Source organism: Heptranchias perlo, chromosome 6, assembly GCF_035084215.1.
Source record: "Heptranchias perlo isolate sHepPer1 chromosome 6, sHepPer1.hap1, whole genome shotgun sequence".
NCBI lineage: Eukaryota > Metazoa > Chordata > Chondrichthyes > Hexanchiformes > Hexanchidae > Heptranchias > Heptranchias perlo.
The window spans coordinates 23,683,979-23,705,140 of record NC_090330.1 but is presented as its reverse complement, the minus strand read 5'-3'; the positions used below and the strand labels follow the sequence as shown (position 1 = coordinate 23,705,140).

The window sequence follows — 21,162 nt, the reverse complement described above, 5'->3', positions numbered from 1 at the left end:
AGGGGGCTGATCTGATCCCATCAGTTTCCTGCTAGGTGGTGGTTTAGGTTAAAATTACCCCCAATATCGTCTTTAAAAATTTTCAATCTCAAAGCAAACTGGTCTGAGGAAGGAAGAAAAAAACATCTTTAAAAGCAAACTTTTTAACTATTTGAGAAGTGAAGAACTTTTAAGTTTCTCAAAAACAGTCCTGTTCGCCATTGTATTTCCTTCCAAAGTTATATTCTCAAAAGAGACGGGGTTGGATCATACCGAACACAAAGAAAATCAAGTGGATTGGACATAGTTTAATCTTTGACTGGAAAACATTAAGTTTCCAGCTTGTGCATAATTATGTAATAATTCTCTAAGTTAGGTTTGTTTGGTAAAATGATTGAGGAAAAAATCCAGTTTTCCCTATTTTGGGGGAAGTAAAAGGTATAGCATTCAGGTGTGTTTAGATTAGACATTTGACTAAGAGAAGAAGACACTTGTAAGGCCATGCCAACGATGCCCTTATCCAAAGAATGAATGAAAAAGAAAAGTCATATCACAGGCGTATAAGCTTATTATTTCACTTTTATAGCTAAATTGAATCAATTTTTTTGTTTCTAGCCCTATAGCTCTCATTCCTGTATTAATAAAAATAATGTGGGTAATCTTAACCTAACCCACCTGCTGGGATACTGACTGGATCGGATTAGCCGCCCATTTTACACTGCATCCAATTTTACTTTCAATGTATGAAAATACAGGGGTAGATTTCTGTGTTCACCACCAGGACGGTAAACCGACGGAGTGGGCTGTCCGCTCATTGTAGAACTGAAATCAATGGAATGAAAATCAGGTGGGTTCTATAAAGGGTGGGCAATCCACCCCACCAGATTACCATACAGGCAGTGAAGACGAAAATCAAACTCACCGGGCTCAACTTTAAAATGAAAGTTCGGGTGCGTTGAGGACGGGAGGTGGGGGGCAAAGAAAACCAGAGAAATCTGGAGCAGGCAGGATTCCCGGCTCCAGCCCACTGAAGAACACGCATGACCCAGAGTCATCTGGGTGTGCGCACTGCTCCCGAACCCGGAAGTCCCGCCGGCAATTAAAGCCAGCGGGACAATATTTAAACAAGCAAATGTACCTCATTAAAGTACTAAAGGTAGTTTATTTTTGGCATATTGAACAGTTTAAAAGATTTTGACCTTACCTGGGCGGCTTTCCCACAGTTTCCAATTCACACCAAAGGGCCGGGTCAGTCAAAAATAAACTAAATAAATTAAATAAAATTACATTTCCTATTGTAAAAAAATAAATAAACATACCTACAAACGATATCACGAAATCACCTGCACCGCCCTCCTCCGATATCAGATGTTTCTCCGATGTCTTCCCCCCTCCCTTCCGATGTCCGATGTCTTCTGCACACCCTTCCGATGTCCGATGTCTTCTGCACACCCTTCCGATGTCTGATGTCTTCTGCACACCCTTTCGATGTCCGATGTCTTTTGCACAGCCCCCCCTTTCTCTGTCCAATGTCTTTTGCACAGCCCCCTCCTTCTGATGTCCGATGTCTTCTGCACATCCTTTCGATGTCCGATGTCTTCTGCACAGCCCCCCCTTCTGATGTCCGATGTCTTCTGCACACCCTTTCGATGTCTGATGTCTTTCACACAGCCCCCCCCTTTCGATGTCCGATGTCTTTTGCACAGCCCCCTCCTTCCGATGTCCGATGTCTTTTGCACAGCCCCCCCTTTCCGATGTCCAATGTCTTTTGCACAGCCCCCTCCTTCTGATGTCCGATGTCTTCTGCACATCCTTTCGATGTCCGATGTCTTTTGCACAGCCCCTCCCTTCTGATGTCCGATGTCTTCTGCACACCCTTTCGATATCTGATGTCTTTCACACAGCCCCCCCCTTTCGATGTCCGATGTCTTTTGCACACCCCCCACTTTCCGATGTCCGATGTCTTATGCACACCCTTCTGATGCCCATTGTCTACTGCACAACCCCTCCTTCCGATGTCCAATGTCTTCTGTACACCCCCCCCCCCCCGCAACCTCTGTGTCCGATGTCCTCTCCATCCCCCCCCGATCTTTGTCTCCCCCTCACACTCTCTCTCACAATGGCCGATGAGTTCGCTCTCTTTCTCTACAGCACCCCCACCCCCCCCCCCCCCCCAAGATGTGCAGCTCCTGTCGGGCACAAAACCCGGAAGAGGCTTTAATTGGTTGCAAACCGCCTACTTCCCTTCTGGGTTTGGCGCCCGCAAATCCCCCCCCCCCACCACCCAAGCCGCTGCCATCCCACTGCCCTTTTAAAATTGAGCCCACTGTTTCCTCACAAAATCTTATCTGATAAATTACACAAAAATGAGAATTTGTTGTACTTCCACTCTAATTTTTAGCATAAAGCAAGTTGAATCTATGGACTCATTAGATGTGGTTTGCTTTCCCTGATCACCCTCAATCTAGGAATCAGTAGGTTCCCTAACATTTCCTGTTGCTAGGTTCATGACATATGGTTACTGGGTTTTAACTTTGTATTTGTGTCTGTGCTCCTGTCACTCCAAGGCCCCTCTCGGTAGAAGGACATGTTTTCTTTAGCTCCCAGAATGATTGTTCTACTGAGAGGTTACTAAATCAAACTGTCTTGTAGATATGGGCTACTACTCTTGCTTTATTTTCATTTGAAAGGCACTGAGAAGTTTGGCCTTGCATGTCAAATTGTTTTTCTTCTGCCATGAGTGTCTCAGTTTGCTGTTTTTAAAATCTCTTTGAAGGAGATAAAAAAAAACTCAGTGGGACACAAGTGCAAAATAGAAGGAAGCCGAGAGAGCCTGATTTACTGGGAGGAGCAAATGTTTGTACACAACATAGATAAAAAGCCTTTCTCAGCAGCAAGCTTTTAAATTCATATTTGTAGCACTTTTGCCCAGATTAAGCAGATAATTGAGGTGAAAATTATTCGTTTACTGAGAAGCGTCTGACCAGAAGGTATTGCACCCTTTTGTGTTTGAGCTCAGCATGAATTTGAAGTTGTTTTTCTTTGTTTTCTCCTCACAGCCAATAATGCCGGTGTGAACAAGAGGCAGATCACGGACCTTGTGGATCAGAGCATTCAGATTAACGCACACTGCTTTGTTGTGACAGCAGATAATCGTTACATCCTCGTTTGTGGATTCTGGGACAAGAGTTTTCGAGTGTACTCAACTGAAACAGGTACGTGACAGTACCAAGTGACTTCTAGAAATTCGCTGTTAAAATTAAGGATTGTAATTTGAAAATCAGAGCAACCATAGTATTAATTTCAGTGCAGCCATGCTTGCGATGTAGGGTTTGACCCATCCATCTCGCCATTGTGTTCATGTGCCTCCTTATATTGTAGCAGTGCGCTCTAGAGACATATGTGATTTTTATTCTAGACTTTCAGTTAATACAAAAAAATGGCTGAATGATAGTTTCTTGAAAGAATAGCACAAACATCAATTTTCTTTGCAATATGGATGTACTTGCCCATACAATCCAGGAGGCACTTTATTTAAATCTAAAATATAGATTTTGACAACTAAATATGATGATATTCTTAATATAACCACTTATAAAGTTAGCTTTACTCCCCACTCGTTTTCAATTAAAACAGGATATATTTTTATAACAAGCTGCAAAGAGAGGGGGAAGAAGTCTTGCACTCCAAATGGAAACATAAATCCAAAAGTTAAGACCAGCAAGCCTTTCTGGCATTAGCCATTTGTCTTGATGGAAGATGAAAATTAATATGCTAATAAAAATACTGCATCTTACCATGTTACTCAAATGTCTCAAAGTGCTTCTTATAAAATTAACTACTTTGAAGGGCAGTGACAGTTATGCAGGCAATGTGGTAGTTATTTTATTCCCAGTAAGATCCCAAAGTCAGCAATCAAATGAGTGATCAGTTAATCTATTTTTGATGGTGATGTGGAGATGCCGGTGATGGACTGGGGTGGACAAATGTAAGGAATCTTACAACACCAGGTTATAGTCCAACGGTCAAATAAAACTGTTAGACTACAACCTGGTGTTGTAAGATTCCTTTTATTTTTGATGGTGGTTGAGAGAGGAATGTTGGTCAAAACACCAGGAGAGCTCTTTGCTCTTCTTTGGATATTGCCATGGGATCTTTAACAAAGCAGACAGAATGGACTTTGATTTGCCTTATCCAAAGGATGGCACCTTTAATAATGGAGCACTCCCTCAGTACTGCAATGGATGGGATATGGCTAAACCCACAAACTTCTGACTTTGAGGTGATAGTACGATCAACTGAGTTATGCTGATATGGGGATCGAGCAGGAAAGTGGAGTTGAGGTCGAAGATCAGCTATGATCTGATTGAATGGCGGAGCAGGCTCGAGGGGCCATATGGCCTACTCCTACTCCTATTTCTTATGTTTCTTAACTAATTAATAATTTCTGATGAAGGGTCAGATGCTGACTGGCATGTGTTTTTTTTTAGCATATTCTGTTTACTTTTCAACTTCCTACCATTCATTTTTAAAATTCTTTGGTATAAAGGAATGATCTCAATTTGACTTCCAAAAGTGATCAACATATTATTCCCTTTCCCCTTTTTCCTGTCATCTCCTTTCTGCACTGACTTCAGTGGCCATTCTCCATATATGAGCTGAGAAAGAGAATGCTGACAAGGTATTTGACCACGAGGGGCATCACAGCTGGGCTTGACCTTGTCCTCACCTGACATCCATACATATATACTTTACAGCAGGGGAACTTGATAGTGAGAACTTTGTCTGATTTTTTTCCCAACCCTTAGCTCAAGGAGACATAGGCCAATTGTAGTGCCTCCACTCAGCTGAGATAAGGTAACTCAGCAAAGTCTAGAAATGCAGCCTGTCACATTTCATGGTCTCCGTGATTTAGTACCACATCACACAACTCACCCACGCAGCCATCGGCAGAGCCTTTTTACTGTTATACTTATATCCCTCTCCCTAATCTGCATTTGGTGCCTCCCCACTGAAATCGAAAACTCAGTAGAGTGTAAGATTGAAGCTGTACCCCCGCCCCACTTTGGGGTGCTGCTTATTAGTACGCAGGTGCACTGTGCTACTGAATATGGGTGCATCTGTTTAATTCCCAGATAAAAAGGAAAACTTCTCACATTGATTTTTGATATTGATTATAATATTAAAGACAACTTTACTTTGTAGGAGATTTTTCTGCACAATCACTGTTGAAAAATATCCAAGCTTTCTAAAGTCTTTAACAGAAATATTGAAACGGTAGAATATATCTAAATATTTTTATAAGTTAAGTGTTTGTGAGAAAAAATCTATAAAAGATTGAGCCAAATTAGAATATAGCATAGCTACATTATCCATTTTCTTATGCTACAGTTCAATAAAATTTGACTTCATAATTATTTCTAGGGAAATTGACACAAATCGTGTTTGGACACTGGGATGTGGTCACATGCTTGGCCAGATCTGAGTCATATATTGGTGGTGACTGTTACATTGTATCAGGTTCTCGTGATGCCACACTTCTGCTATGGTACTGGAGTGGACGACATCACATCATTGGAGACAACCCTAACAATAGTAAGTAGCCTTCGGAAGGAAGAACTGTCACTTAGTGTTATGCTTTTTGCAAAAAGCTCAGTACAGCAGGATGACTAGGGCTTAGTAGTCAAACTTCTCATAACCAAAATAAGAGCTATGAAGGAGTGGAAGAAATGTAAATGTCAGAACTAATAATTAGCTGTTTTAGGTGTTAGAATTGTAGTAATGAGTTTTCATAGTGTTGGGACATTAATTAAGATTTGTAGTTTCACTGTATGTCTTCCAATCTGTGAAATGAGGTTTGTTGCAGATCATAATTGGGATAAAGAGAGTTAATAAATTTTATGTAATGTACTTCATGTCTACAAAAAGCATATTAAGGACAAAGGGAAAGATTTTTGTATGTTTTTGAAACTGCTTCATCTAGTTATCAATTCATAGAATGTATTTTTTTTGTAAATCACCTAACATCTTGCACAATTGCAATAATCCTGCTGCAGACTTTCATCACACTCCTCTCATTATAACACACTGCTCTTCCCTCTGAGAGGAAATGATTTAACATTATGATATTTAGCAGAAGAACTAAAGCCTCGATAAGGTGAGCTGCTCGCTATGAGTTGATAATATATATTTGCATTGAATATTATAAATGAGCAAAAAAAATTTTTAGAAATAAATCTAATTAAATAACTGATCCTTATTTCTAAACAAAGGTGTAAAAATATTACAATGCGCTGCAAGTGTTAAACAAACAAACAAATATACTATGTGTTTGTTATTAAGATTTCCAATTGTTTTGAGATCAGCAAGACAAAATGTCAGAAAAGTTGATAGCAAACACATTATGCAATCACATGCAAATGTTAACATTTGCAAATAGATGAAGAAGCAAAGTGATGGCTTTTTTTCCTATTAAAACTAAACTGAATCTAACAATCTCACATCTGTAGCTACTTTGCAACTTTATACATTCCTATGGAACCTATCACACTAGCTGATGTGTGTTGGCAGAATGGGTGTTGTAAAGCAATACTTTAGAGCCTTACCTGTTTGTTTATTCAGCAATGTGACATATCCTTTTTTATAATTTTACTTTTGAATCCCAAAGCATGTTCCCTGTAAAATTATAGAGATCTCATGGCAATGACTGAGGCTGTAACTCTTGTATTCATAGTTTACTCCAATGGGTCTATTTTAACTCCCCCCACTTGGTAGAAAACAGGCAGGGGCCAGTTAAAATGGAACAGGGGACTTACCCACTCCTTTGTCTCCCCGATCTGGCTGACTGCAATATGAAGTAGCAGGCAACAAGGACACCGCCCAAAGCAGGTGGGGTTTCATTTTTTAATGTATGTATGTGTATACAGATCCAACTCCGATTATGTCATCGGAGCCAGATCTGCCACTTTAACTTGAGGCCTGAGTGGGTGAGCAGCGATAGCTTCCCTGCCAGGAACAGGAGCCAGGGCCAGAAGAGGCCCAGCTAGGTAAGGACACTTGCTAGGCCACGTTCCTGCCCGGGAGTTAAAATCGAACCCAGAGTTTTCAACCAGGGCACTTTCTTAGAGTGGTTATTATGGAGTGTTCCCTACTAGTTTTTCGGCTAGTGCCATTCTATCATCCTATAGCATCAATAAGATTTGATGAACAATTGAAATTAAAATGGAGAAGTAGTTGTTTGATGCATATAAAGGAAGGAAAAATCCTCTCTGCAACAGAGAGAAAATTTGCATGCTATGACAGAGCATGTCTGTGTGATGTGCACAAATAGCTTGCAATTTGGGTTGAGCTTGAATTATTTGCACTTTATTGGTAAATCTTACATTTGAATGCTGTAGCATGTTGTCATTGAGCATCACATTTATAGTTTCTGATGGTGAAACTGTGATAGTTCTGTAGGAAGGTAGATGCCAGATGCTTTAATCTGATGCAGAGCAATTCACAACTGAAAAAAAAACTAATTTAAAAGTGATAAAAATTAATTTACACAGTCTAATTGAAGCTGCTGCCCAATGCTGAAGAACTGCAAGACTCCAACATCTTATGTTGGAACAGGAACTGATTGAATCTTTTTTTGTCAGGCAGGTGTGTTGCACTTGGCCAAGAATCCTCCAGAGCATTTCTTTGCAATATATTACATTCAGCCTTTGACTGCTGTTCTCTTGAAGGGATCAATTCAATTCACACTGTGTCCCAAGAGCCTGAAGATCCATTGATTAGAGGGATTTCACCTGACATTTCTCATTAGACAGCTCCAAAGAGCACGCATCCATGCGTTTTTTGTTTTTGTTTGGGGGGGGAAGGTTGTGATCCAGGGTAAAGTTATGTATTGCATTAATGTGTTACTAGTGTTTAATATAGTTCATATGATCTATAACTTGTAATTTATTTTGGGAATCCATAAACCGTTGCATTTTATTGGTACCTTTTAAGCATAACTACTGTTCTTTCTTAAAAGTTTGTCTTCTTTGTTTTTTTTCCCCACTGTTTTAGTTTCTAGTTTCTGCCCCTTCATTTCCTAGTCAAGAGGAATAGGCAGACAAGTAACCCTTTACCATTCATTGGCAGCTACATCAGAACAGCTGTCTGATTTTTATTTTCCTCTTTCCTTCCCTGAAAGGAAGTGTTAAACCTCAACTCGATGCCTCCCCCTTATGGCCCGACCCTGACTGAGATTAGGAACACCCTACGTGAAGACTGCCAACCGCCAACCCACATTGTACTTTGCATGGTGCAGTTTGTTGGTACACTACTAGTTCAAGTTTTAATCACCATTGTTTGACGTTTAGAAAATATTTCAAAAGCTTACTTATGATAATTCTAGGTTAACTAAAATCTCATTTATTATTAAATTGTATAGGAAATATTTATTTTGTTTGCACTATTAAATCTAAATAATGATTAAAACTGCTGACTATAAGACCATACAGGAGCATAGCTTCAGTTTTATAGCATTTAATTAAACAGTCTTTGATGGATTTAAGAAGTAATGAAATCTGAACATCTTTGTTGAGATCGTATGGCCTTTCTACAAATGTCCTTGCATTGACAATAAATGTAATCCTAAAAGAGAATGGTAACTTTTAGAAATCTTGTAATCTTCAGTTTAATTATTTATGAATTACGTTAAAAAGGCTCCGGTTGTTTGCAGAAGGATTTCATAGTCATCTCTTTTTTCATTCATTGAGTTACATCGAAACTACAGCACAGAAGCAGGCCATTTGGCCCAACTGGTCAATGCCGGCATTTATGCTCCACACGAGCCTCCTCCCTCCCTATTTCATCTAACCATATCAGGATACCCTTCTATTCTTTTCTCCCTCATGTGCTTATTTAGCTTCCCCTTAAATGCATCTATGCTATTTGCCTGAACGACTCCTTGTGGTAGTGCGTTCCACATTCTTACCACTCTTTGGGTAAAGAAGTTTCTCCTGAATTCCCTATTGGATTTATTAGCGACTCTTTTATATTTATGACCTTTCAAACCAGCACCAGAACTGCATAACAAAAAATGAATATTAATCAGCTGTTGACAGTTCTATATCATGTTGGCCACATTCACTATATATGCATCCATCTGCATTTTTTCCAGATCTGATCTAACTAATTGAACTAAGTTCTCTTCTCTGATACAGTTCTATGTAGGTTCCTAATGTTTTATCAAAATTTTTAATGAACACAGAAAACCAGTTGTAGCTCATCACTGTAGCAATGATTACTCTACTGGTTTCTGTTGACTTTAATATTACAGCAAATGTAATGATCTCATGCTAGTTTAGCTCTGCCTCAATTTCATCTGACTTTCATGAGTCCAGCTTTGATGAGGATTCAAAAACCTGTAAATAATTATCTGAATAACCAGTCCAGTATTGGCATGTTTTAAATCAAAGATGGAAATATGATCAGGGGTCTGAGTCATGTATGAGCAAGTAACAATAATGTGTACTTTCAACTAAATTAATATTTCAAAGTATAACGCTTTAAAAAGTTGTTGAAGCTTTTGATTAAACATTTTTCAAAGGCAATTTCTTTATCTCAATATAAGTAGGTGATTTTTTTTGTTTCTTGCTGCAGAGTTGAGAATCTGTCACATTAATCCACTCAATATAACGTGCAAAAAAAAATCCCCTATAGCTATAACTATGACTAGTGAATGCATTAGATGTACAGATGATACAAATTGAAACTGATTGTGACAAATAGCACTATATTGCACAGAATATAGAGATTCAAATTGAAAATCCACTTTTATTTCCAAGAAGTAGTTTTCCTCCTTTGCCTGCATGCATGTCACAACCTCTAACCTCTCTCTCACTGCATCTGTCAGAGATGACTTGACAATGATGGAATAATCAATTTCTTTTTAAATTATTACTCTGATTTCAGACATCTGCTGTTATAGGTATTAACCCTTTCTGTGGTGTGTTCTCATGATGCCTCTCTGTCAGTGGAATAGAAAATCAGGTCATACTTTCTTTAAAAAAAATATGTAGCTTTGGAGCTTATGTCTTCATATTGTCCTTGCATTTTACTTGGTGAGTTGCCTTATATTTTCACCACCTTCCACTCTTTAGGTATATCTGTACCTTGTACTATTCCATGGCCAAAAGGAGAAGCAGGTAACCTTAGTGTAGCTTTGTAATCAGCTGCTACAGTATTCCAGTTCCGGTGTTCAGTTGATGGAATTAGATCATATACCTTTCAGAAATCAAATCAGTTCTGTGAGGACTTCAAAAGAGGTGATTGGCCTCCAATGACCACAGCCATTTTCCTTTGTGCCAGGTATGACTCCAGCCACTGTAAAGTTTTCCCCCATTCCCCCAATTTCAGTTTTACTAGGGCTCCTTGGTACCACACTCGGTCAAATGCTGCCTTGATATCAAGGGCAGTCATTCTCACCTTATCTAATGACTTGCCTTGGCCAGTTCCTAATCTCAGTTATGCCAGTAGAGGAAACACCAAGCAAGATTAGAAATGAAATCAACCAGTGCCACTATGGTGACATCGTAAAGAGGATTAGGAACATGTCACATAGCTGCCTCTCTCTTTTAGGAAATTGTGTGCAGGAAAGAAATAAAAGTGCCTTCTGAAATAAGGACAAGTATACTTTTTTTATGAAATATAAAACTGGTCAGTGTTGAAATAATTGCTTTAATTCAAAGGGTACAATATACATCATGTGTTCAACTATAGGATAGCCTAGTGGTGTATTCCAGTTAATTTTTACTAAATGGCATGATCTCTGATTTTTACTTTCAGGTGATTATCCTGCTCCAAGAGCTGTCCTGACTGGGCATGACCATGAAGTAGTTTCTGTATCTGTGTGTGCTGAACTGGGACTCGTCATCAGTGGAGCCAAAGGTGAGCAGGCATGCTACAGCAGAAAGAATATTAATATTTTTGTTATTTTAATGAGTGTGTGTTTTCCCTTGAGCGTAATTTAATCCCGAAGTGCCACTCATCTGTAGGAATGAACAATTTCAATCCTTTCTGGCAGATTTTTGAGGTTTTTCTGAACATGTTCATTTCGTTCTTTTACAGAAGGACCATGTCTGGTGCATACAATTACTGGGGACCTTCTTAGAGCCCTGGAGGGGCCGGAAAACTGTGTCTACCCACGTCTTATATCTGTATCCAGTGAAGGTCATTGCATCATCTACTACGAGCGAGGAAGATTCTGTAATTTTAGCATCAACGGCAAACTGTTAGGGCAGATGGAGACCAATGACTCAACCAGAGTAAGTGGCACAGGAAGTTGCAAAACACTGTATACCCATCTTTTTGTTGAAGTAGACTTCTAGGTTATGATTGTTTTGATTTTTCCTGCCTTTTCAATGCTTGCCAACTGTCATTTTGGAACAGTCATCTTCTTCTATAAGAGTGTTTATTAAAGTGATAAAATTTTCTCTTTAATTCTCATTCTTGGAACTTTTGGAGTGCCAGTTATTGGCAGGCCACTTGGAAATTTCCAAGATAGAGTTTACACTTTGTTGTATATGAACTTGATATGGATTGGACTGCCCTCTGACAACACTTGCATTAGGATTAGCATAGCGGTATGTAGCACAGAGTTCCTCCATTCCCCAGCAATGACATTTGTGGCTTTGATGAACACACAGGAGAAAATTTATCAAAACCTGAATTTAATAAATAATTTCTAAGCAACAATAAAATATTATTATAGTAAAGTATTCATTTTTATGAGATAAAATGCCTCCGAGTACTCCTTGCTGGATAGGTGGTGAATCACTGCTATAAATTTTTACTGTCGCTAAAGTCAAGGAATTCTGGACTTGGCATTTAGTGATCCCATACTGTCTTGCTTCATTTTGGGTGCCATTCAGAAAATAAGCAATGTGCAACATGCGCTGTACATGCGCCGTCCAGTTATTCCGGGTCTTCAGCGGCCTAACCACTGGTCCTAAAAGGCACTGCTTGAGGCTGCCAACATAAAGGTAAGTAAACAATTTTTTCAGTTTCACTTGTGCCAGGAGGAGCAGGAGTACATTTCCTGGCTCCACAAAATACGGGCTGCTTCCAGCCCAGGCTTGCACCCCTGCGGTCCCATCCCCCCATCCCACCCCTCCCAGGACCTACTTGCGACCGACTTGGCGTCGAAGCCTGACAAAATTTCTGACTCCCTGAGCAGCAAGCAGCCTCGGTACCCCAATTGGCCAGTATCATGCAGATGAGGCCCGAACAAAATCGGGCTTTGGATCAACATTTTTGGGCTCGCGGTACAATTGTGCCCCTCATTTCATACTGGAAATCGGTGCTACTCCAATTTCTCTCCCCAGGTGATAATACTATTTCTTTGTACCATTAGAGAATAAAAAACTTAAATTCTTGAATGCTGAATTATTTTTTCTCTAGGCATTACTTCTCAGCAGCGATGGACAAAACCTGGTAACTGGGGGTGATAATGGTGTGGTAGAAGTGTGGCAAGCCTGTGACTTCAAACAACTCTATATTTACCCTGGTTGTGATGCTGGCATCAGGGCTATGGACCTATCCCATGATCAAAGGTAATGGAAACCATTAAGCTGGTATGTAGAATAATGTTTCCATCTTCTTAGCTATTTTTCATTCATATTTCATTATTCTCCTCAAGGAAATACTTTTCCAAAAGGTTGTTGGAGAACTGTACACAGTTTTGGGTAAACCATTAGAGGACGGATATAACAGTAATGGAAAACATACAGTGTAGATTCACTGGGATGTTACCAAGAAGGAGGGCTTACAGTTCTGAAAAGACATTTGAGAAGTTAAGATTTTCTTTCACTAGAGAAGGTTAAGGAGTGACCTGATAGAGGTCATCAAGATTATGAAGGATTATGATAAGGTAAACAGTGATGGATTGTTATCACCGGTGAGATAGTAATAAGAGGGCACAGAATTAAGATAATAACAAAGAGCTCAAGAGGAAGTTAGAAAAAAAAATCTTTGCACAGAAGGTGGTTAGAATTTGGAATGTTATGTCACAGATCATTCTTGAAGTAGAGTCCATAAATTATTTTGATAGGGAATTAGACAGTTGCTTGATAAAGAGAAAAAATAAAGGATATAGTGGGAAACCAGGAGAGTGCAATTAGACTAGGTGGCTTGTGGAGAAAAACATTGGCACAGATGTAATTGGTCAAACAGTCGGGGGTGGGGTATACAGAGGAGCACTATTTCTTTAAGGACTTAATTCCATTGTTCTAGGTAGGTTTTCCTGTCTTTACTGAGGAAGGTGAGAAGGAATAGTTTTGCCCACTCACATAGTCTGTTTGTGTCCCATTGAAACTTTCTGCTCCCATCCACACAACCTAACTTAGTGTCATCTGCAAACTTGGATATACAACTCTCTATTGCTTCATCCAACTCATTACTGTATATGGTGATAAGCTGAGGCCCCAGTCCAGATCTTTGGGGAATACCCTTGTCACATCCCACCAATCAGAGAACAAACCCTTTATACCTATTCTCTGTCACCTACCTCCCAACCAATTATCAACTCATGTCATAAGGTTACCTCAAATTCCTTGCGCTTTCACCTTTGCTAATAATCTTTTGTGCGGAACCTTATCAGATGCCTTCTAGAAGTCCATATAGACAGCATCCATAGAATTCACCAATCCACCATACAAGTGACCTCTTCAAAAAGATTCAACTAGATTAGTCAGTCATGACCTAACATTCGTAAATCCATGCTGACTTTCCTTGATCAGCTAATACTTGTTCAAGTGCTCAGTCACTCTGTCTCTGAAGATAGATTCCATTTTATTCCTGCTAATTTGTTAATGCCATTTGTGTCTTGGCTGATACTTGCTATATCTTCCTATTAGCCCTCCCAAGGGTACTTCAGTGAGTTTGATCTTGATGAGCTGCTCATAAGACCGGTCAGTGTCAGCTACTGGTTTTAAAATCTGTATCAAACATTATGGATCCTCACTAGTAACTGACCCACACAGCATCATCTTTATTGTCATCATGTGAACTTTAGAAGTTTGAGATCTGCTCTAAATTCAGCATTAAGGTTGTGTTACCGACTCATTCTCTGTAAGGCTGTCTTAGTTATAAAGATATCAAAGCTCAAGTTTTACAAGTGTAGAGCCAACGAAACTCATTGGTGCAACCTTTGGCTCCTCCTGAAGCAGTTACCTTGGACTTTGTTTCAATGCTGATCCAGATGAGTGCAACAACAAGCTCAAACAGGAGGAAGGAGGCCAAAAAATTGTCTTACCAGTATTCTTCCCACAAGCGGAAAAGTAAGTCATTGCCCAAATAACCCCCTCAGCACAAAGGATTTCTTCAAGAACTCCTTCAACACTATGTCCTTCTCTCAGTCTATGGCTGGCATTACTCTTTCTGTTGCAGCACTAGATCATATGGTCCAACCTCTGGGGCACGGCCAGCTGTGGCACTACTTTTGGCTCTGGTAGGTAAAAAAGTAGCTTTAGTACCACCAGAGATATTTGTGAATATGACTAGAGTCATCCTAAGCGAGTGACTACTTTCCTGGCTTCCACGTAGGCTTTCTTCTCATCACTGAGGGAGGCAAGGTGGGAGGAGGTCATCCTTCAATGGCTTCCTCAGAGGCAATGCCACAGTATCCCTTTATTCTTGAGTCAGTACATATATACTTTTATTTTCCTTTTATCTTCCTCATTCTTAGAATGACAGTCAACCTGGACTTGCAAAGCTCCAAGCTCTCCTACATTTTTCTTTCTGACTGGTGCTGCTTGAAATTGCATGGTGTCTATTGTTTAATGCTCTTACCATAATTTTCTCAGAGTCTCAATTCTGCATTTTCCATCAAAGAACTAAGATCACAGCCCAGAAAAGGCCATGTACGGCAAAGTGAGGGAAGGTCAAGTTGACAGCCTGGCCGGTAGCCGGGAAGGAAAACCAGCAGCAGAAGGCTGCCGCTGGGGACCCTTGGGGACGGTGCCCGCAATTGGGAGGGGGAAGGTTGGCCATCACGGCGGGGAGGGGGAGTGGGGAAGATCAGACTCCCTGGCAGGCGGTTTGGGTGGGGGGTAAGATCGGACATCGTGGCCGGGGTGGGGGGAGAGCATAGGCCATTGGGACAGAAGGGGGGAGATCAGAAAGGGGGGAGGTCGGCGTTCGGGAGGGGGAGAGAGAGGACGCGATCGGCAGAGGGGAGGAAAGGCCTCCTAGAGGGGCCGGGGGAAGCACTCTGGCCCATCAGGAATGCTGGAAAAGGTTCTTGCCTTGAGGAGCCGGCAGCCTCTGCCTCCGTTTCACTGCTGAGTATCCCGACCCCGGGGAAAACTGTGCAGCAGCAGTGAATTTTAAATTGGGCTCCCAATTGCACTGTGGGAGCCTGATTTAAGTATATTAATGAAATGTCTCGCCTCTCCACGGCAGGATACTGGGAGGCCACGAAACCCGCCGCTGTAAAAACAGCAACGGGCGCGTGCGCGGCGGGTATCACGCATTTGACGGTTTAACCTCCCTCCCGGCCCTCTCCAGTCCATTGAGGGGTGGTTAATAGCGAGGCCTCACTCCAAAAACTTCAGACAGATTCTCCAATTTGAACCAACCAGATTGAGAACTACTTTCTAGAAAACAATCAAAATTAAATGACACTCAAATTTTTAAAAAGCTGCCAATCAAACATGTGTTAAAACCAATCTCACAAGTTATCAGCATTTAAATTGAATGGCTTGGCCCCTCCCGAGGACACCTGGTCAAGACAAAATTTTGCATCTACTGTCCTCTTGTGAATGAAGCTGGTTTTTAACCCTGTTATGGCAGAATTAAAGAAGCCAAAACTATGTTACATTATAATACAAAAATGCTTAATTTTTGTCACATCACACCCCTTCATCCCCATTTCAAATGCCGCGCTCATGAGGGCTGAAATTCCTGTCTTGACACTGTGTTGGTGTACCCGTTTTTAGAAACATGGCAGTGTTGGATAACCCTGTTGTATCTTTATAGAGCAATCCATTGCAACAGATATGAGTAAAGTGTAAGTGCAATAAGGGATTGTGGTCAGAATACATAATACATACAGTCCCATATCTGTCCAGTTATAGCTTCTGCATCACGCAGATAGTACTTAAAGACTGTTTTTCTTTGTTGAATAAGATATTTTTCATACCAATGACTTGTGACACAGTTAAACGCTGATGTGTTCCGAAAAAAGTTGAAACAAAATGCAGTTACTTAATTTATCTACAAATGATCAGTGTACTTGCCATTAATGTTTTTTTTCTTGGTGCTTACCTTTGGTGATAGTGAAAGGTGATTGTCTTCTCTAGAATCTGTGCATGTGCTCCCTCAACTGGGAGGAGCAAGAAGTGAGGTGACTGGCTACTGGGGGGTTAGCAGGTGCTTCTAGGCCCTAAACTTCCCTATCATGAAATGGCCCAGCAACTGCTTGCATCAGTTTGAAGTTTGCACTGGATGAAGCACTAAACATGAGTGAGGAGGAGTAAGTGGAAGGGGCTATATTGACACTGGAACCGCCTGGTCTTAGATAAAGTCATTCTTCATCTGCTGAGGTCATGGATCAGGACCTCATGGGACCTGCAAATAAAAGAATACTGCTATCTGACCATCGGGCTACTCAACTGTGAGGGTAGCGCAGCACAGCCTAGTCCTATCTTAACTGCATACATGCAAGACATCCAGTACAGGGACATTGGATTGCAGTCAGGAGCTGAAACCCTGGCTGGTTTTTCCACACTCTAGTTCGGGAGTCCCAAGACTAATTGTAGTGCCCCCAAGTGCTGCTCTAACTGAGATCAGCTAACTCAGAATAGAGCAGGAATTGAACCGATAATTATATATTCACATCAGACTTCCTTCCACCTATCCACTAAAGTAGATTGCCACTCGAAGAACTAAGCTAATTCTGTGAAAAAAACTTTTTAATAATATAATGATTCCTTTCCTTGAATTTCTTACCACCATGGGAGCCTAAATAATTTATATTTTTTTTAGAAATTCAGACTGATCTCCCTTTCAGGACTTTCAAACTGATCAGTTCTCTTCAAACTGAATCCTCAATTAGACCCTTTGATTTGAACAGAATAGCTGCTTTTTTTAAAAAGAGAAAGCTTACATTTATATAGCTCCTTTCGTCAGGACGTCCCAGAGCACTAAATGACGGCAGAAACAATGGAGAGAGAGCTGTACGCCTACCCCATTCTGCACACCTGTTCTCTCTGCAACTTCAGGTTCAGAGTTACTTACATATTGTATATGATCTCGTACCATCTAAATCACCTATCATTTGAAGCGCTCAGCGATGTAGCAGAGATATTTCCAGGTGGGTGCGACTATTTCAAGTGCTGCAGCACCCATTTGAAGGGAAGTATTCTTATGCCTGGGAAAAATTGTATTCTTTTCTGGCCAATCTATCAATCCATAGCATTAAAGAACACTCCGATTCACAGGTGCAGCTGCAGAGCTGTTGCTTCAGGTAGTAGCAAAAATAGGGTTGCCCTAGGGATCAGGGTACCCTCCCAACAGGAGAGTATGCTGAGTACCGGGCAGGAGGTGGTGCAAAGGGTTAGTGTTTGCAACATTCAAAGGGGGAACAGTTGAGAAAAAATTTGCCCATCTGAAGAAACCTGCCAAGGTAAGGTTACCTACCAGTACCTTGTACCAAGTACGTATGCATGCCATAATTTGTTTTCCTCGCTACCTGTTCTGCATTAATTTGATCACCTCTGATTCTTTAACATACGTGGAAGAACTACAGTAGAACACACTTTGCAGTCACAATTGACAACTGAAACTCTTGTCATACTTGCGTCTATTAAAGACATGCGCATAAACAATTCTTCCAAACAAATCTAGCATGTTCATTTACTAACATAAATACCAAGGTGCTGGATGAGAACTTGAGTACCACTGTTTGTACTCCTGAAACTTCGGGCATCTCACGAAATTAAAGAAGTTGCATTTAACGTTCCCAAAGCACTTCACAGCCAATTAGGTACATTTGAAGTGGAGTCACTGTTGTAATATAGGCAAACGTAGCAGCCGATTTTCACACAGCAAGGTCCCGCAAACAGCAAGGAGATACATGATCAGATAATCCTTTTTAGTGGTGTTGGTTGAGAGGTTAAATGTTGGCCACAACAGCAGAACTTCCCTGCACTTCTTCGAATAGTGCTGTAGGATCTTTCATATCCACCTGAGACAGCAGAGAGGACCTCGGTTTAATATCTCATCCAAAAGAATGCACCTTTGACAGTGTAGCACTTTCTCACTACTGCACTGAAGAGTTGGCCTACATTATATGCTCAAGTATCTGAAATGGGGCTGGAAACCACAGCCTTCCGACTCAGAGTTAAGAGTGCTTCCATTGAGCCAAGGCTGACACCTCAAGACTACTTCTCCCCATGCAAGGGAAAGTGGCATATGACAAGAGGAAACCGACTTACATAGGAGAAGGGCTCTGAAATTTCAAACTTGAATTGTTTCATAGAGGTGACATTTGAAGTCATTGGGAGTAAGAGCATACAGGAAAGTGTGGTGTTGGAGGCCATCTCCAATTCAAGACTAGTACCATCCTCTTATTTCTTCTCCCTTTACTCAGAAACTCACTCATTGTTCCGTATATTCAAGCTCAACACCATGGCGCACAGTATATTGACATGCAAGTGCTATTTCAAGGGGTGTCGTGCAGCCAACATTCTAATGCATGTTCCTATAGACATCACCAAGAATCAGGCTGATGTGCCAATGGCACAAACAAGTTAGCACCTCACAGCACAATGCTTCATTCACTGCACCTGTCACAAACACCAGCACAGCTACATCCACCAGAGGGTGGGGTAATAACCTTGAGAAGAGAACACTGAATGAATCAATGAGAAGGAGAGTGGGAGAAGCAGGAGCATTCTACCTCAGCTACTGTGCCTAGAGATTTATATCATGGGCCTGCTTATAAATGAAGATTATTATCTGAGTATGATCACCTTGTGGAGTTATTTGAGGCTGTCCAAAACCCCCTTGAAGGCGTGGTGATGACTGTGGAGGAATCTGCCAGGTGCATGTGAGCAATCATGCAGAAGGCTCAACAACACGTCAGAACATCATTGCAACTCTATGGGCATACAGTGGCGCCCACAGTGGAAGAACAACTCCTAATACCCATGGTCACAAGGGTGTCATTAGACACCTTATTCTTCAAAGAACCAGCATTTCAGTCTGCGCCAAAAGAGGGCAGACCAACCACCGCAGCAACACACTTGGTAGAACCAGTTGCAGGCCCACCTCATGATCCAGTACAAGAAGATACAGGGCCACCTCAATTGCAAGTGACCACCACTGAGACCTAGCAGCTAGCCACTTAAATTACTCTTCCTAATGGGGAAGATTTTGAAGGCAAACTTTGAAAGCATGAGAAATATATTGGCCATAGTAAGCTGGACTGAGCTGTTAATGAGCAAACCTACAGAAAAACAGTGGGAAGTATTCATTGAACTTTTTGGTACAATACAAAACCAGTACATACCCCTAAAAGGCAAAAGCGGCACTTGTGCAGTTAAGCAACCATGGTCAACAAACGAGGTGAGAGACAGTATCAAGTTAAAAGAAAAGGCTTACTCAAATGCAAGGAAAAGCGATTATCCAGCAGATCGAGAGAGCTATAAAAATCAACAAATGGATTCAAAGAAAGTAGTAACAGTTGCAAAAGGGAGTATGAAAAAACTTGCATGAGAAATCAAAGCTAACAGTAAAAGTTTTAATAAATATATTAAAAGAAAGAGAGTGGTAAGATGGTATGTAGGTGTAAGGCGATTAACCCAGCATCAAAGCTGAAGGTCAGGCTAGGGTGTGTGGCCCAACTAAGAGTTCTATATACAAATGCACGGAGTATAAGGAATAAATTAAATGAACCACAGGTTCATATTCAAATTGGAGGGTATGACATGATAGCTATTACTGAGACATGGCTACAGGATGGTCAGGATTGGGAACTGAATATACCGGGTTATAAGGTCTACAGGAGAGACAGGGAAAATGGAAGAGGGGAAGGAGTAGCCTTAATGATTAGAGATGAAATCACTTCAATGATAAAGGAGGATATAATGAGAGGTAAGCAGCCAACAGAGACCTTATGGGTTGAATTGAGAAATAGGAAAGGATCTAAGACTATGGTGGGAATTGTGTATAGGACCCTGGCAGCAGCTCTGAAGTGCCAGATTGTATAAATGCAGAGATTAGACAAGCGTGTAACAAAGGCATAGTGGTCTTAATGGGGGACTTTAACCTTCACATAGATTGGGAAAAGCAGACTAGCAACTGTCAGAAAGGTAGTGAATTTCTTGAGTGTGTCCGGGATAGTTTTCTACAGCAGTATGTCCTAGAGGCAACATGGGGGCAAGCCATACTAGATTTAGTAATGAGTAATGAACCAGATTTAGTTAACGGCTTAACTGTGCGTGAACATCTATCCAATAGCGATCATAACATGATCGAGTTCAATGTAGAGTTTGAAAGGGAAAAAAGTGAGTCAGCTGCTAAGATTCTAGACTTGGGTAAGGCCGACTTCAATGGGATGAGACAGAGACTGTCCATAGTAAACTGGGCAAATCTGTTAATGGGTAAAACGACTGATGATCAGTGGGAAATGTTTAAAGAAAGATTTAACGTGATACAGAATCGGTTTATACCCCTGAGGGGCAAGAACTCTATTTGCCAAAAAAAACAGCCATGGACAACTAAAGAGGTAAGGGACAGTATAAGACATAAGGAAAGGGCATACAAAAAGGCAAAAAATGGCACAGATCCTGGCGAATGGAAAAGATACAAAGATCAACAAAGGGTCACAAAACAGATAGTAAGAGCTACAGAAAGAGAGTATGAAAAAAAACTTGCAAGGGATAGCAAAACCAATACAAAGAACTTTTATAGTTATATTAGGAAAAAGAGGGTGGTCAGGAGCAGTGTTAGCCCCTTAAAAACTGAAAGTGAGAATATTGTCATTGACAATGGGGAAATGGCGGACATGTTGAACAATTACTTTGCGTCAGTATTTACAGTAGAAAAAGAGGATAGCATGCCGGAAATCCCAAGAAAACTAATATTGAATTGGGGACAGGGACTCGATAAAATTAACATAAGTAAAGCAACAGTAATGAAGCAAATAAT

General features: G+C 40.8%; 1 protein-coding gene across 6 annotated transcripts in view; it reads left to right on the top strand.

The window, feature by feature from the left end:
* The window catches only part of nbeaa (neurobeachin a), a 637,170-nt gene that overhangs the window by 606,318 nt on the left and 9,690 nt on the right, over window positions 1-21,162 (top strand). For all 6 annotated transcript variants that reach the window (XM_067985944.1, XM_067985943.1, XM_067985942.1 and 3 more), the window contains 5 exons: window positions 3,039-3,194; window positions 5,404-5,574; window positions 10,798-10,899; window positions 11,080-11,276; window positions 12,412-12,563. In XM_067985944.1, coding sequence (XP_067842045.1) covers window positions 3,039-3,194; window positions 5,404-5,574; window positions 10,798-10,899; window positions 11,080-11,276; window positions 12,412-12,563 — 778 coding nt within the window. The remainder of the gene's footprint in view (window positions 1-3,038; window positions 3,195-5,403; window positions 5,575-10,797; window positions 10,900-11,079; window positions 11,277-12,411; window positions 12,564-21,162) is intronic.